Below are 15836 nucleotides of genomic sequence, written 5' to 3'. Positions count from 1 at the left end.
CTCACTGGTGGGCTTCTTTTTCTTTCTTTCTTTTTCCTGCTGTTGCTGTGCTTGCCATGGATAAATACCTCCGTTCCCTTTCAACGTCTAATTCTGGAGTATTGGCAGTTCTGCATTTGGATTCCTTTAGCTTATAATGCCACTATGCTAATTAAGATAGGTAGCCAGAGCTGGGAGGTAGGACCACCATAAATCTCTTCCTTCGTGAACTTAGAATGTACTTTTAGCAGAAGTCAGTGATGCCTAGTCGTTTCTGAAAATGCATTCTTGAAATGGATTTCCTCATCAATACGCAAAAGTACTGGAGAAGGGATGTACAGTGTAAACAACTTGAAATTTCGTTATGTGAGCAGTGAGCACTATATGAGCAAACTCTTTGCAAGTTAACTAATGTGACCAGTGAGGATGCTTTATCATGCATTAGTATGAAGTCTGTGTCTTTCTGAACAAGACATCTGGCCATTGTTCACTCCATGTTAGGCAGATGCTCTGATTCAGTTACCTTCTTTGAATGTCAGAAGATAGTATGAACTGGTGCTGTATTGCTCCACGCAGGCTGATATATATTGAACATCGAATCTATATCACTTCCCACCCATCTCTTTCTCTCCTCCAAGCAATTTTTTTTTAAATTTTTCATGCCTGTGAAGAATAGTTGGAAAGTGCAAAAGCAAAGCCTGTCAAAAATTCAGAAGTTAAGTAGAATTTCCCGTGTTTCCCCAAAAAGAAGACCGGGTCTTATTTTCTTTTGACCCCCCCAAAAATTGGCTAGGGCTTCTTTTCAGGAGGGTTTTATTTTTACCGGAATTTCTGGTTGCTAGTTCATGGTTGCTCAGGAATTTGATGTTAACTGAGCTACATAATATTGCTGACTATCTCAGGTTATTCAGAGGTCTCTTGTGTTTGCAGCAGCGAATTTTGTATTCCAAACCCCTCCAAACAGCAGTGGTAAGAAACCTGTGATTGTTCTCTATAACCCTTCCATAATCTGATGGCTCCCAAATATGTTGGAATTACATCTTCTAGGTTACCGAAGACCACATTAAAGGAGTTCAAGAATTATCAAATGAGTCTGAGCTGAGCCATTGCTGACTCCACAGCCTACTGTATTTCAGGAAGAATGGACAAGCTCTTGGGAAGGATGTGGTTCCAGCTGCTTCTGTTCTCCCTGCTTTTTATCTTAGGCCAAGGGAAGAAAAGTAAGTTCAAAAAGTACAGTCTTGATTATGATTCTTCCCAATCCAGGCTGTTTGCAATTTGGAAACATGCCTCTGCAGGCATCATAAAATCAATGGCACTCCTAAATGTGGCTTATGTACTCTCAAAATATAAAGTAAAGCATTAGCATTTAAGATTAAATGTTACAAAGCAAAAATGGCTGATGCCTCATATCCAATTGTATAAAATGTCAGTGAATTCTATGAATTTAACATCTGGAAATTCAACAACTATGATGATGATTAGATGCACTAATATACAATTTTATGTGATTATGCTCACTTTCTAAAAAAAGGGAACAATATCAAATCTTTGCAAAAAAAAAAAAAAGACCACATTGATGCTGCAAAGGAAATTATGGTATTACCACATTTTAGAACTAGCCTATTTCTAGACAATTATGTTCTAACCTGTTTGTTTGTTTGTTTGTTTGTTTGTTTGTTTGTTTGTTTCTAGTTAACCACTGTGTGGCTTCTAGGGCAAAAAGCTGCACTGAATGCATCCGAGTGAGCAGCAACTGTACTTTTTGCACAGATGAGGTAAACGTTTCTAACAGTTATTGAGGATAGGGCGATGTGATCTCAAAGACTGATGATTTGGCCATGATCCCTGTCCATTCAACACCTGTTTATCTTATTATTTTATTGATCTGTTTATTTTATTATTGAGCTGTTTATTGATCTATTTATTTTATTATTTAATCCCGCCTCCTTCAATCTGACAACATAGATTTCATGAGTTGTTTCTCAGTTTTAAGAACCAACAAAACCCATTAAAAACAATAAAAGAACAAATTAATAAAAAAAGAACCCCCAGACTTTTTTATGGTGATTTGATTTCCTCGCTAGTATGCTCACTCAGAAACACTGAGGGGGAGAGAATTAAATACTGTATTCCCAACCTCACTGAAGTTTACTTCAGGAGGTCTACAAGGTTAATAACAAAAATAATTTTATTTTCTATGGGTGTGCTTTCGTTGAAACTTGTCCTATGAGGTAAACACAAACACACACACAAACAATTCAAATAAACTGGGTTTGAAGGCTGAGAATTCAATCAGTTTGGGGTTGGAGAGATTGCCTGGTTATCTACTGTGGTAGCCACAATAACAGCCACTTTGAAATAATGCCTACAACATAACATCTTTACAAGGCCAAAAAGATTAGGGTCTTCCAATACAGGCATCATGCTGAGTTAGAATTTTTCAGTGAGTCACTAATTCTAACCTTAAACTAATACCAAGGCAGAGGCTGAGGCCCTAAAGACAATTTAATTTTGAGCCTAATTTCTAACCATACTTTACTATCTAATTATTCTCACCCCAGAACTTCAAAGGCATCCGTTGTGATTTGGAAAATAATCTAAGGAGCTATGGCTGCCAAAACAACATAAAACTGAAGTCTGGAGAGTTATTAATGACAAAGGTAAGTAGTGATACAGTGAAAGAATGAGGGATATGAACATAAGAAAATTAATACATACCTGAATAATCTCTCAGAATAGCCTAATGCACAATTTGTCAATAAGCAATTAACTAAGTAGCTATTCTCAATGAAGTAATTTCTAATTAGTCAGAATGTTTTGTTCTTTTAGTGCACGGGTGTCAAACTTTCCGTGTCACATTGCCGTCACGTGACATTTAGTGACTTTTTCCCATTCGTGGAGCTGGGGTGGGCGTGGCCTGCACATGACACATCTGACCCACGAGCTACCAGTTTGATACCCCTGATTTAGTGCAACCATTTACAGGTAGTCCTCGACTTACAACCACAGTGGAGCTCAAAATTTCTGTTGTTAAGCAAGGCAGTTGTTAAACAGGTTTTGCTCCATCTTTTTTGCCATACTTGTTAAGTGAATCACCACAGTTGTTAAGTGAATCATGTAATTGCTAAGCAAACCTTGTTTCTTTCATTGACTTTTCTCGTTGGAAGCCTGCTGGGAAGGTTATAAATTGTGATCACATGACCCCTGGACAATGCAACTGTCATAAGTACATGCCAGTTGCCAGGCACCCAAATTTTGATCATGTGACCATGGTGGATACTACAATGGACATAAGTGTGAAAAGCAGACATAAGTCACTTTTTTTAGTGCCATTGTAACTTCAAACAGTCACTAAACAAATGGCTGTAAGTCGAGGACCTGTATACACATTGGGGGGGGGGTACTGTAATATTATTTTGGGAATCAGTACATTCAACCAATTTGCTATGATAGTTGTCTCTAAGTCTTTTCAGGATCCCCCATTATGTATAATTCATGTCTTTCCTGGCAGAATTTCAAAATTGAAACAGATTTGAAGAAAACACAAGTATCTCCGCAGCAGGTATCAATCACACTGAGACCAGATGACGAAGTAAACATTGCCATGCAGGTGTTTGAACCCACTAAAACACCTTTGGACCTCTACATCCTTATGGATTTTTCGTATTCCATGTCTGATGATTTGGACAACCTGAAACAAATGGGCCAGCTCCTTGGTGAGAGATCAAATTATCTCCTTTTGAAAGCAGTCTGAGACATTTGTCAGTCAGTTAATTATCTGCAATTTTTCAAGGAAGCTGGCAAAAGGAGGGAAACAAAATCTGAGACCAGCAGGTACATTATACATATGTGGCAGTTAAAAGCTGGCTTTTTTCTTGCAAACTTGATCTATTCCAGCCTCAGCAGGGAACGTGCGACTTAGAAATCTATTCCCATTTTAACTGCTTCACTTGATTCTCCTTGGTTGTTTCTCAACACAGAGGTCCTCACGTTCTATTCTAGCTAGATAATAGGTGCTAGGCAACTATGGAAAAGAGGACAGGGCGGGGAGGAAGAGTTAAATGCATCATCAGTTTAGAGTCCTTGCATTCCTACAAACACTCAAAGTTCATTTTATCCAACATAACATTTATAGTAACTGAACTCCATCATGGGATTAGAAGATTTAATCTAAAGTCCCCAAATATTTTCATCCTTCTTTCTTTTCTTTCTTCTATCCTGCTAGCAAATTTCTTGAAGGACCTGACGGATAACTATACCATTGGTTTTGGCAAATTTGTGGACAAAGTTACAGCACCACAGACAGACATGAGGCCCGTAAGGTGAGTAGTAGTGATGAATCCATCAGGGTCACTTGGAAATGAACTATTCAGGATCTATGGCATTTTTTAAAAAAAAAATTAAGGCTTTTATCTAATCTGTGATCCTCTTGTCCCATATTTTTTCCTCAGGACATGCTTTCTTACTTTCTTGCAATATTCTACAAATACCCAAATCTTATAGATATCAACTGTTGATAGATCTGCTCTCAGTCAGAATTCCTGTTTTTTTATTATTATTTATTTATTTATTTATTTATTATTTATTTATTTATTTCATTAAGCATGTAATAGATAACAGATATAAGTATAGACATAATTATGAATACATGAGATGGATACAAATAAAAGGGAACATTAGAACAGGGACGGTAGGCACACTGATGCCTTATGCATGCCCCTTAAAGACCTCTTAGGAATGGGGTGACGTCTACAGTAGACAGTCTAAGGATAACGTTCAGGGGGGTTGGGGAAGAAACCGTAAAGTCAGGTAGTCCATTCCAGGCATTGACCACTCTGTTGCTGAAGTCGTATTTTCTGCAATCGAGTTTGGAGCGGTTTACCTTGAGTTTGTATCTATTGTGTGCTCATGTATTGTTGTGTTTGAAGCTGAATAGTCATTGATAGGTAGGACATTGTAGCAGATAATTTTATGTACTACGCTTAGGGCAGACCAAAGGCAGTACAGTTCTAAGTTGTCTAAGCCCAAAATTTCGAGTCTGGTGGCATAAGATATTCTGTTGCGAGCAGAGGAGTGGAGGACTCTTCTCGTGAAATATCTCTGGACTCTCAATTGTATTAATGTCTGATATGCAATGCAGGTTCCAGACAGATGAGCTATATTCGAGAATTGGTATAGCAAATGTTTTGTATGCTCTAGTTAGTTTAGTCTAATTATTTGCTCCTGTATTGTTGTGGTTGAAGCTGAAGTAGTCATTGACAGGTAGGACATTGTAGCAGATAATTTTATGTACTATGCTTAGGTCAGACAGAAGGCGGCATAGTTTTAAGTTTAATAGTTCTGAGTTTAATTCTGTTATCAATTGGCCAGTTGAATCCATTTCTTTCTGAGGACTTAGGATCAGTTTGATTAATCCCCCAATAAACCTTTTTTTTTATATCCTTTTTAAGAAGCATATAAAAGTCTCAGGGAATATAACTTCATTAAAGCTACCCTAAAATTATGGTTCTAAACGTTTCACATAACAGTATTTTAACTGCCCCATGAATAGACAGCTTGAATAATTTGGCTCAGTCTTGTTCAAGCAAGTCCTGAGAACTATTTGAATAGAAGATGACTCATCCATTTGTAGAAAGGGACTCTTGTTTGGAATAATTTGTTTTTTTCCCCATCACTTTGAGATGAAACTGAAGAAAATACCCAGAGAACCAAGTATGCTCTTTTAAAGAAATCCTGTGATATTGTATGGAATTTTCTAGCAATTGGAAAAGAAACAGGAACGTTAATGTTTAGATCCCTTCATCTTAGCCTCTGTGTGCATGTGTGCATGCACATGTGTGTTTTTGTGTATTATGTTATAACCTTATAATCAGTGGTGGAATTCAAATTTTTTTACTACTGGTTCTATGGGCGTGGCTTGGTGGGTGTGGTGTGGCTTGGTGGGCATGACTTGGTGGCGTGGCAGGGGAAGGATACTGCAAAATCTGCATTCCCACCCCACTCCAAGGGAAGGATATTGCAAAATCCCCATTCCCTCCCCACTCCTGGGGGAAGGATATTGCAAAATCTCCATTCCCACCCCACTCTGGGGCCAGTCAGAGGTGGTATTTGCCAGTTCTCCGAACTACTTAAAATTTCCGCTACCGGTTCTCCAGGACCTGTGAGAACCTGCTGAATAGCATCCTTGCTTATAATATAAAAAGGTATTACGTATTATCATATGTATCAAACAAAAATAACAGGAACAAATGGAACTATTCTGAGAAACTGAACCCAGTGTATGGATTTGTAGGATAAGTACGATACATACACAAGAAGTAGCAGTGTTAAGCCTCATTGTCGTCTGCTACTGTAAAATGTTTGCTTCTCACAACTTATTCTCATAACTCATTGGTGCTTTGGGCAGGTTTCTACATTGTGTTAAACCTTACACCTAGTTTAGAAATAACAATGGCTAGCTTTTATATTGTGCTCCAAATAACAAAGTTGAATTTGTTTTAGTGTAAGAGTTAAACGCAGTCTCTTTTTACTGTTTAAATAGAAACTGTTCTGCTCAGATTCATTGCATTAAATATTGTGGTAAACAATCAGCTGTTTTTGCAAGGGATCCTTGTTTAGGATTTCTGATAGCGAGGTTTGTTAATAGTTACCAATTAAAACTGTCTGTCCTTTTGCTTTCAGATTGCGGGAACCTTGGTTAAATGCTGACCCGCCTTTCTCTTTTAAGAATGTCATCCGTCTAACCAATAATATTGATAAATTCAGCCAGGAATTGATGAAGGAACGTATATCAGGGAACTTGGATGCTCCTGAAGGTGGCTTTGATGCTATACTGCAAACAGCTGTTTGCAAGGTAAAGAGGGAGGAGGATACTGAAGATGGCATAGATGTAGTGGTTCTCTATAAAGGATAAAAACTATCTTAGCTGCATACCAAACTGGGAGAGCAGTAGAAAAATCTAGGCCAAATTTTTGCTTTGAAAAGCCACAGCCGGTTTTGTTTGCAGTTTGATAAGAAAATGGGTGAGCTTTGGAGTTAGATATTGTGGAGACTGTTTATTATATTTACTTATTTTTCACATTTTTGAACCATCCATCTCCCTCAGGGATCATTGCTGTTATCAAGTTTTGCTATTATCAGCTCCTATCTGGAATTAAGCTATTATAGTCTGAATACCAGTTAAACATCTTATGAAGGTCAGGGGAAAAACAAACTACCTAGTGCCTAATAACATTTGTAAATTTAGGGAGCTGAAGAGTTATTGCTGAGGAGACAAGATAAGCATGAAATTCCCAGATCTATGACATTGTTAGTTTTCTTAATTAATCTTGATCCGAGCTGCATTTGAAAGACATACCCAGTGGTTACTAACATTCCTGGAATAGCTGTTTATAGCATATTTCTCAAAAGTTATCATGAACAGCCTTTCTGGGCTTCTGGCAGCTATTCCCACTCTCTAGTTAGGTGATTTCTCCTGGCACATGGAGAAAGCACACTTCAATTTTTATCTTTTTTTAAAATGGGGATGATACAATTATATAAAACGTGGAAGCTTTGGCATTTTTATTTTTTATGAATTGGAGACTTTGTTGTTAACAGTTATGTGTGCCACCCTTATTCCCTGCTGAGAATCAGCTAAACATTGTGATGTAGTGGTTTCCCATCAAATTTAGAATAGTTTGGAGAAATGGCAAATACCAGTCTCTGGTTGGCCCCAGAGTCTGGTGGGAATGGGGATTTTGTAGTATCCTTCCCCTGCCACACCAACCAAGCCACACCATGCCCACCACTCCCACAGAACCGGTAGTAAAAAAATTTGGATTTCATCACTGAATTGAGCCCAAATTTTCTGTTACTAAGCAAGATAGTTAAGTGAGTTTTGGCCCATTTTACCACTTTTCTTGCCACAGTTGTTCAGTGAATCATTGCAGTTGTTAAATATCAGTTCTGTGGATGTGGCTTGGTGGGCGTGGCAGGGGAAGGATACTGCAAAATCCCCATTCCCACCCCACTCCAGGGGAAGGGTATTGCAAAATCTCCATTCCCACCCCACTCGGGGCCAGCCACAGGTGGTAATCGCTGGTTCTCCGAACTGCTCAAAATTTCCGTTACCAGTTCTCCAGAACCTGTCAGAACCTTATATGTATGTATATACTGGATTTGGGAATGAAATGTCTTTGCAGTCTGTATTTTGTAACGCAGTGGAGACACCCAGTGGCTAGCTAAATAATCCATGTTAGAGGTAACTCAAAGATAATTCTTCTTTTCCTCATAAATCTTGATCCGAGCTGCATTTGAAAGACATACCCAGTGGTTACTAACATTCCTGGAATAGCTGTTTATAGCATATTTCTCAAAAGTTATCATGAACAGCCTTTCTGGGCTTCTGGCAGCTATTCCCACTCTCTAGTTAGGTGATTTCTCCTGGCACATGGAGAAAGCACACTTCAATTTTTATCTTTTTTTTAAATAGGGATGATACAATTATATAAAACGTGGAAGCTTTGGCATTTTTATTTTTTATGAATTGGAGACTTTGTTGTTAACAGTTATGTGTGCCACCCTTATTCCCTGCTGAGAATCAGCTAAACATTGTGATGTAGTGGTTTCCCATCAAATTTAGAAACGTGATTCAAGAGGGCAGGGCAGGAGCTGCCAAAATGAGTCTTAGGGCTCTGATTTGCCCACCTCCACTCTACATCTTTGACTTTCCTTATTCCCACAGGAAAATATTGGGTGGCGGAATGACAGCACTCACCTACTGGTCTTCTCCACTGAGTCGGCCTTCCATTACGAAGCTGATGGCGCCAACGTCCTTGCTGGAATTCTAAGAAAGAATGATGAAAAATGCCACCTAACTCAAGCAGGCACTTACACCTTTGATACCAAACAGGATTACCCCTCAGTGCCTACCCTTGTGCGCTTGCTGGGGCGGAGTAATATCATCCCTATTTTTGCTGTCACCAACCACTCCTATGATTACTATGAGGTAAAAGATGCCATTAAGCAGGGAAAATATAGGAACTTGGGAGAATAAAGAAACAACATGTGATGATATTTGTATATTTACAAAGTCAACTTATTGCCCCCCCAACAATCTGGGTCCTCATTTTACCTACTTTAATAAAGGATGGAAGGCTGAGTCAACCTTGGACCTGGTGGGACTAGAACCTGCAGTAATTGCAGGCAGCTGTGTTTTAATAACAGGCATAATTAATTTTGTGAGAAAGGAGTAGTCTGATCCCTGCTAATTTTGTAGCCAGGAAATTGAAGATTGTTTGCAAAAACTCAGGAAAGAGAGGGGAGGGCAGGCTGAACTTTAATAGTTTAGAAGATGTATGTCAGTGTAGCAGCTGAATGCCTAACTTCAGCTATAGGTAACCCATGACCTACAACCACAACTGAGCCAAGAGTGAAATCCAGGAGGTTCTGAGTGAAAATTTTGAGCAGTTCGGAGAACGGGTAGCGGAAATTTTGAATAGTTTGGAGAAATGGCAAATACCACTCTCTGGTTGGCCCCGGAGTCTGGTGGGAATGGAGATTTTGCAGTATCCTTCCCCTTGAGTGGGGAGGGAATGGGGATTTTGTAGTATCCTTCCCCTGGAGTGGGGAGGGAATGGGGATTTTGTAGTATCCTTCCCCTGCCACACCAACCAAGCCACACCATGCCCACCACTCCCACAGAACCGGTAGTAAAAAAATTTGGATTTCATCACTGAATTGAGCCCAAATTTTCTGTTACTAAGCAAGACAGTTAAGTGAGTTTTGGCCCATTTTACCATTTTTCTTGCCACAGTTGTTCAGTGAATCATTGCAGTTGTTAAGTATCAGTTCTGTGGATGTGGCTTGGTGGGCGTGGCAGGGGAAGGATACTGCAAAATCCCCATTCCCACCCCACTCCAGGGGAAGAATATTGCAAAATCTCCATTCCCACCCCACTCGGGGCCAGCCACAGGTGGTAATCGCTGGTTCTCCGAACTGCTCAAAATTTCCGTTACCAGTTCTCCAGAACCTGTCAGAACCTTATATGTATGTATATATGAATGTATGTATGTATGTATATACTGGATTTGGGAATGAAATGTCTTTGCAGTCTGTATTTTGTAACGCAGTGGAGACACCCAGTGGCTAGCTAAATAATCCATGTTAGAGGTAACTCAAAGATAATTCTTCTTTTTCCTCATAAATCTTGATCCATGGATAGGCCAAAACTGTATTATGTCATGACATCTAAGATTGGTCTGCATCTGTCACCTCCATCCTTCTGTTTTATTGCTTTTTGGATTGAAAAAAGACATTTATGCCAGTAGCTTCGAGTCTAGTTTGTCTCTTAGAACAATATCCTTCCATTCTCTTTCTTTAGACCATGGACAATGTTCTTTGGTTTTTTTCCTTCTGAAATTTCATGGAAAAGAACTGTGTCTTTATCTCTTGCTTTTGATCCATTTTCTCAGTCTCGGTTATATTGTAAGGTAAAGCTAAAGGTTCCCCTTGCACATATGTGCTAGTCATTTCTGACTCTAGGGGGCAGTGTTCATCTCCATTTCAAAGCAGAAGAGCCATCGCTGTCCAAAGACATCTCCGTGGTCATGTGGCCGGCATGACTAAATGCCAAAGGCGCACAGAACGCTGTTACCTTCCCATCAAAGTTGTTCCGTATTTTTCTACTTGCTTTTTTTACATGCTTTCATACTGCTAGGTTGGCAGAAGCTGGAACTAGTAACGGGAGCTCATCCCGTTATGCGGCACTAGGGATTTGAACCGCTGAGCTGCCGATCTTTTGACTGACAAACTCAGTGTCTTAACCACTGAACCACCGCATTCCCTCAATTATGTTGTACTATGTTTTATTTGTAGGAAAGAAAACAGAGGTGTGATTTGGAAAATTGTATTTTCTTTTTGTAAAGCAACTAGTAGTTTCTTAGATAATGAAAAAGCCTAGGCCCTAGGGAAAAGACTAAGTACCCCAGACTTCCTATTGTATTGTGAATATGTCTAGTCTAGTCTTTTCTTCCTCTATGCCAGGGGTGTCAAACTCGTGTCGTCACGTTGTCATCACGTGATGTATCACAATTCCTCCCCCTCCCCATTTTGCTAAAACGGGGGTGTGCGTGGCCAATGCGTGACGCATCCAGCCAGCAGGCCATAAATTTGACAGCCCTGCTCTATGCGCTCTTCAAGACTCAGAAATCAAGCTCTTATTAGAAGGAGTTTGAAGTGAAGGTGAACAGAGTCTACCCAATTAATTTTTGTCATTCACTTTCATTTTCATTCACAAGCCATTGTATTTGCACACTTCTGTAAAGGCTAAAGGAAAATGTTACATTAGAATCCAGGGAAAGAAATCAGAGGAAAATTTTTCAGCATTGTAACTGGTGTTTTGTCTTTCTCTGCAGTTAGCCATAATAACAATAGAACAATAAGAATAATTCTTCTGTGTGCTTGGTTTTCTAAATATTTTTCTTGTCTTTCTTATCCATTTTGTGTTTACAATATTAAATTGTTGTATTATAATAAATCAATATTACTTTTTTTATTAGAAACTGCACAAATATTTTCCAATTTCTGAAATTGGGAGGCTTCAAGAAGATTCTGCTAACATTGTGGAATTGATCCGTTTGGCTTTTAAAGTAAGAAGCACTGTGTGATATTTTATGCTATTACTTCTTGGGATAACATAATTCTCTTATAATTCCCCATAAATGATTTACTCGCTCAAATTTCACTCTTGCAGTTATTTCTTGGAGCAGTTCTTATTTCAGCCAATTCATAAAGAATTTTCAGGCAAGTAGTAATTAGATGATATAAATCAGGGGTATAAAAACTACATATCTCAAAAAGGTGTCCCATGGAGTTCTACAAAGGACCTATGATTTAAAAATGTAGGCTCTTAGTTGCATTCAGAAGGATTGATGGCGATTACAGGAAAAATGGGTACTAGCAGATAAATCCCCAGTTTTTAAATAATTATTAATGATTAACAATATTTATAGAGCTCCTCAATCTATACAACTATGGATAATTTCTATGAGCAAATGAATATAAGATGGCTATCTTCTTCCCTAAAATTTCAAATAATAACTACCATGTTTCCCCAAAAATAAGCCCTCCCTTGAAAATAAGCCCTCTCTGAAAATATTTAATCACATGCGCAGCCTGTCCCAGCCATTTCCTCTGGTTAGGGTTAGGGAGACAGAGCTGGAAATCAGGTAAGATGGCAAGAGGAGCCCCGTCTTGCTCCATGTGCCCCAAAATAATACCTCCCCAAAAATGAGGCCAAGTGCTTATTTTGGGGTTCAAAAAATATATGACAGGGTCTTATTTGGGGGGAAACACAGTAAAAAATAATAATAGAAATAATATAAATGTGTACTAAAACGTTCTTCTGAAATAAGCTTGTATTGAGGGCCTTCCTAAATCTATAGAGGGAAGGGACCAATTGTACCTTCAGGGAAGCGTGTTCCATAAAGTGCACTGCAAAGATCTGTTTCCCGGCTCAGTCCCATTAACCTCCTATAATGGAGGGACCCAAAGAAGGCCCTCTCTCAATGTGCATACGAAATGGTCAGAATCGTGCTTGGCAAGGCATTTCCTGATATATCCCTGTGCGATGGTTAGACTTCAGTAACTCAAATTATGAAATCAATGGCCTGAATCCATTCCAGTTCTGTATGTTTTCTTTCCATCTTCTTTCCCAGCGCATTCGTTCCAAGATGAGCATTCAAGTTTACGAGATCCCAAAAGCCATGAAAACTGAAATATCATCCTCAAAAGGTGAAAAAATGGAGTCGGGTTCATTCCAAAGTGTTCCAGGTGAAGTGGTAAGCTTTCTATTTTGCATTTCTATCTCTTAATGATTTGCAATTAAAAACAAACAGAACGAAGAAAACTCTTGATTTTGGAAAGGCATTTAGATCTTTTGGGCTAGGGGGGGCCTTCTCTGAGCTCGTAAATTTGCATAACTTAAAGCAACAGGGGAAAAACTGTGAGCTACTGCAGTTCCTGGACCATTTTTATTTTTTGCAGAATTTCAAGTTTGCACTGCCAAAATTCACTGACAGATTCAAAGTGCTATTTCCTCCCAGACCCCACGTATACTAAACATATGTTAAACTTTCCAGTAAATCTGGTATAACTTAACCAGCAAATTCTACCCCAGAAATGTTCCCAGAAATCTGAACATTTAAAACAAACAAACAAACACTAGTGTAACATCATGATATCAGTGCCCATCCCTGTGACACCCAGCTGCTGAGGATATCCCTGCTCAAAAGAACGCCCTCTGGCTGTAAATGAATTGGACACCTTGAGCTAAACGAAACAAAGGAGAACTGTCTGTGTCTCATAGCCACTTCTCAGGTTGAGCCACTGATCATGTAACCTGTTGATCCCTGGAGGTATCTATTGAAGATTCTGGATTTGCATTAATTTCTGATAAAATTATAAATCAAATTTATTCCATAGTAACTGTGGCAGTAAATAAACCCAGTTTCAGTGCTATGCCAATGGGTTTAAAAGTGTTGGTAACAAAGAAGAGTAGTGTCCCAAATCCCAGATCATCTTTGTATTTTATAGTATTGTTATTACTCCAGCCTTAGTATTGTTATTACTCCTGGGTGACCCTCATGCAGGAGTTCCAGGACTTTTTCTCAGCTTCTCTGGAACTACCACCCTATCCCCCAGAGCAGGCACCCCTTGCACAGACAATTCCCTCTTTTCTTTACAAACTCTCTAAACGGTCGCCCGGCAGCGGGCCATCCCTTGAACCCAACCGATTACAGTTCTTAAAACAATGTCCGGTAGGAGGCCCGAGCCACTTCCTGCGATGTGACTGGGCCAGAGTCCCAAGAGTCAATTAGTAGAACGGGGTGCCGGAGTAGGGTCCTCGATTTCCCGGCAATGGGCATCTGCTCAATGCGTCCGCATGCCCCAGCTCTTTCCAGGTCGATGCTGCAGTTTGTAAGAGTAGGCGGCCAAAAAGATAGTCCATCTGGTCAGCCGGGGTGATAGTGCCACTGGCGTTGGGCGGTCGCCAGCCAGTAATCCCAATAGCGGTCTGTGGTCAGTGATAATTTCAAAGTCTCTCCCAAAAACGTATTCGTGAAATTTTTTTACCCCTGACACTATTGCGAGAGCCTCCCTATCTAGCTGGCTGTAATTCCTCTCAGCCGGGACATCGCTCGTGAATAGAACGCTATAGGGGCTTCAGTGCCGTTTGGGAGTCTGTGGCTAAGTACAGCTCCTACTCCATAGGGGACGATCACAAACCAATACTAACGGCAGTCTGTTGTTGTATTGTATTAACAGGCTATCGCTAGATAGCAAACTTTTTACTGCCTCAAATGCCCTATTCTCTGACTTCCCCCACGACCAAACAGTGTTTTTTCCAAGCAATTTATGCAGCGGTTCAGCAACGGTTGCCTTGTCTTTTAAAAACACGGCGTAAAGTTTACCAGACCCAGGAAAGCCTGGAGTTCTGTCTTGTTTTTGGGTGCTGGGGCTCTCTTTATCGCCTTGACTTTGCTCTCAGTGGGTGAATCCTTTTGTCTATTCTATAGCCCAAAATTCAACAGATTCGACCCCTATCTGACACTTGCTTGCTTTGACTTTTAATCCTGCCGACCTAAAATGGCCAAAACTTTCCTTAATCGCTTCCCCAGTTCTCTTAAATCTTCCCTGATACCAACACATCATCGAAATAGGGTACGACTCCGGTAACCCTTGTAGGAGCCGCTCCATCAAATTTTGAATAGCCCGGGCCACACTCACCCGAACTGTAACCGGGTGCACTTAAAGGCACCCGGTGCGTTACAATGGTCTGGGCTTCAGCTGTGCTAGCATCTACGGGTAGCTGTTGGTACGCTTGTGCCAAGTCTAATTTGGCGAAAACTTGTCCGTGCCCTAGTGAGTGCAATAAGTGTTGCACTACTGGAACTGGGTAGGCGCTTTTGCAATGCTTTGTTCAAGGTAGCCTTGTAATCAGCGCAAATTCTTATGGACCCGTCTGGTTTTATAGGGTGACGATTGCCTCCCATTTGGCATGGTCAACTGGCACTAGTATCCCTGGCTGACTAATTTATCTAACTCTTTGTCGATTTTAGGTTTGAGTGCAAAGGAACCCTCCTTGCCTTTAACCTAATGGGAGCTATTTGGGGTCTAAATTGAAGGAGATAGGGGTCCCCTTGTACTTGCCTAAACGGTCCTCGAATACGCTCGAATTCCTCCATTAGGGCGTTTTGCAGGTTGCATCCGCCCGGTGGACGCCAGTCACCCCATTCCCAACGCCTGAACCAGTCTAGCCCCAGCAAGCTTGGCAAGGTTCCTCGACTAACGTGATGGGCAGGGTCTTTTCGTATGTCCCGATTTGACCTCGACGGTCGTTGTCCTCGAACAGGGATGCGGTTGCCCTGGTAATCCTGCACCCGGAGCCGTTGTTTCTGTAGCTTGCGCTTTGCGATGTGCGGCAAGGCTTTCACAAAAGTGTCCCAGGACATGATTGTGATAGCTGATCCTGTGTCTACTTCCAGTCGGCACGGTACGCCTTCAATTGTCGGGTTTGTGAAGATCTTTTCTTCGATGCGGGTAGCTGCGTGGTCTATGGTAACAGTCATTCGGTTTGACTTCGCGCTCTTTCTTTCCTGGCCAATCGCTGGTCGCCTCGCCGATCTCGCGCTCTGATTGGCTGGTTTGAAATTTCGGAGGGAATGTGGGGTTTGCATCTCTGACTCAGAGCCGCTCTGATTGGCCGATTTGAATTTTCGCGGAAGGTTGGGGTGCTCGGCAGACTTGAGCCAGGTGCCCTTCCTTTCACACCGCCGCAAATGGCGCCCTGAACTTACATCTTTGGCGCTGAT

At 40.6% G+C, this 15836-nt stretch overlaps 1 protein-coding gene across 1 annotated transcript in view; it reads left to right on the top strand.

Annotated features, from left to right (window-relative positions):
- ITGB4 (integrin subunit beta 4) overlaps positions 1–15836 on the top strand; it is a 95549-nt gene that overhangs the window by 31596 nt on the left and 48117 nt on the right. The window contains exons 2-10 of the mRNA XM_058167909.1: positions 1027–1199; positions 1675–1757; positions 2544–2642; positions 3494–3698; positions 4208–4304; positions 6664–6835; positions 8708–8971; positions 11523–11612; positions 12681–12821. Of these exons, the coding sequence (XP_058023892.1) occupies positions 1121–1199; positions 1675–1757; positions 2544–2642; positions 3494–3698; positions 4208–4304; positions 6664–6835; positions 8708–8971; positions 11523–11612; positions 12681–12821 (1230 nt within the window). The 5' untranslated portion in view covers positions 1027–1120. The remainder of the gene's footprint in view (positions 1–1026; positions 1200–1674; positions 1758–2543; positions 2643–3493; positions 3699–4207; positions 4305–6663; positions 6836–8707; positions 8972–11522; positions 11613–12680; positions 12822–15836) is intronic.

The sequence above is a fragment of the Ahaetulla prasina genome, chromosome 2 (assembly GCF_028640845.1).
Source record: "Ahaetulla prasina isolate Xishuangbanna chromosome 2, ASM2864084v1, whole genome shotgun sequence".
Classification (NCBI taxonomy): domain Eukaryota; kingdom Metazoa; phylum Chordata; class Lepidosauria; order Squamata; family Colubridae; genus Ahaetulla; species Ahaetulla prasina.
The sequence above is the reverse complement of the archived record's forward strand: the minus strand, read 5'-3'. Positions and strand labels throughout refer to the sequence as shown.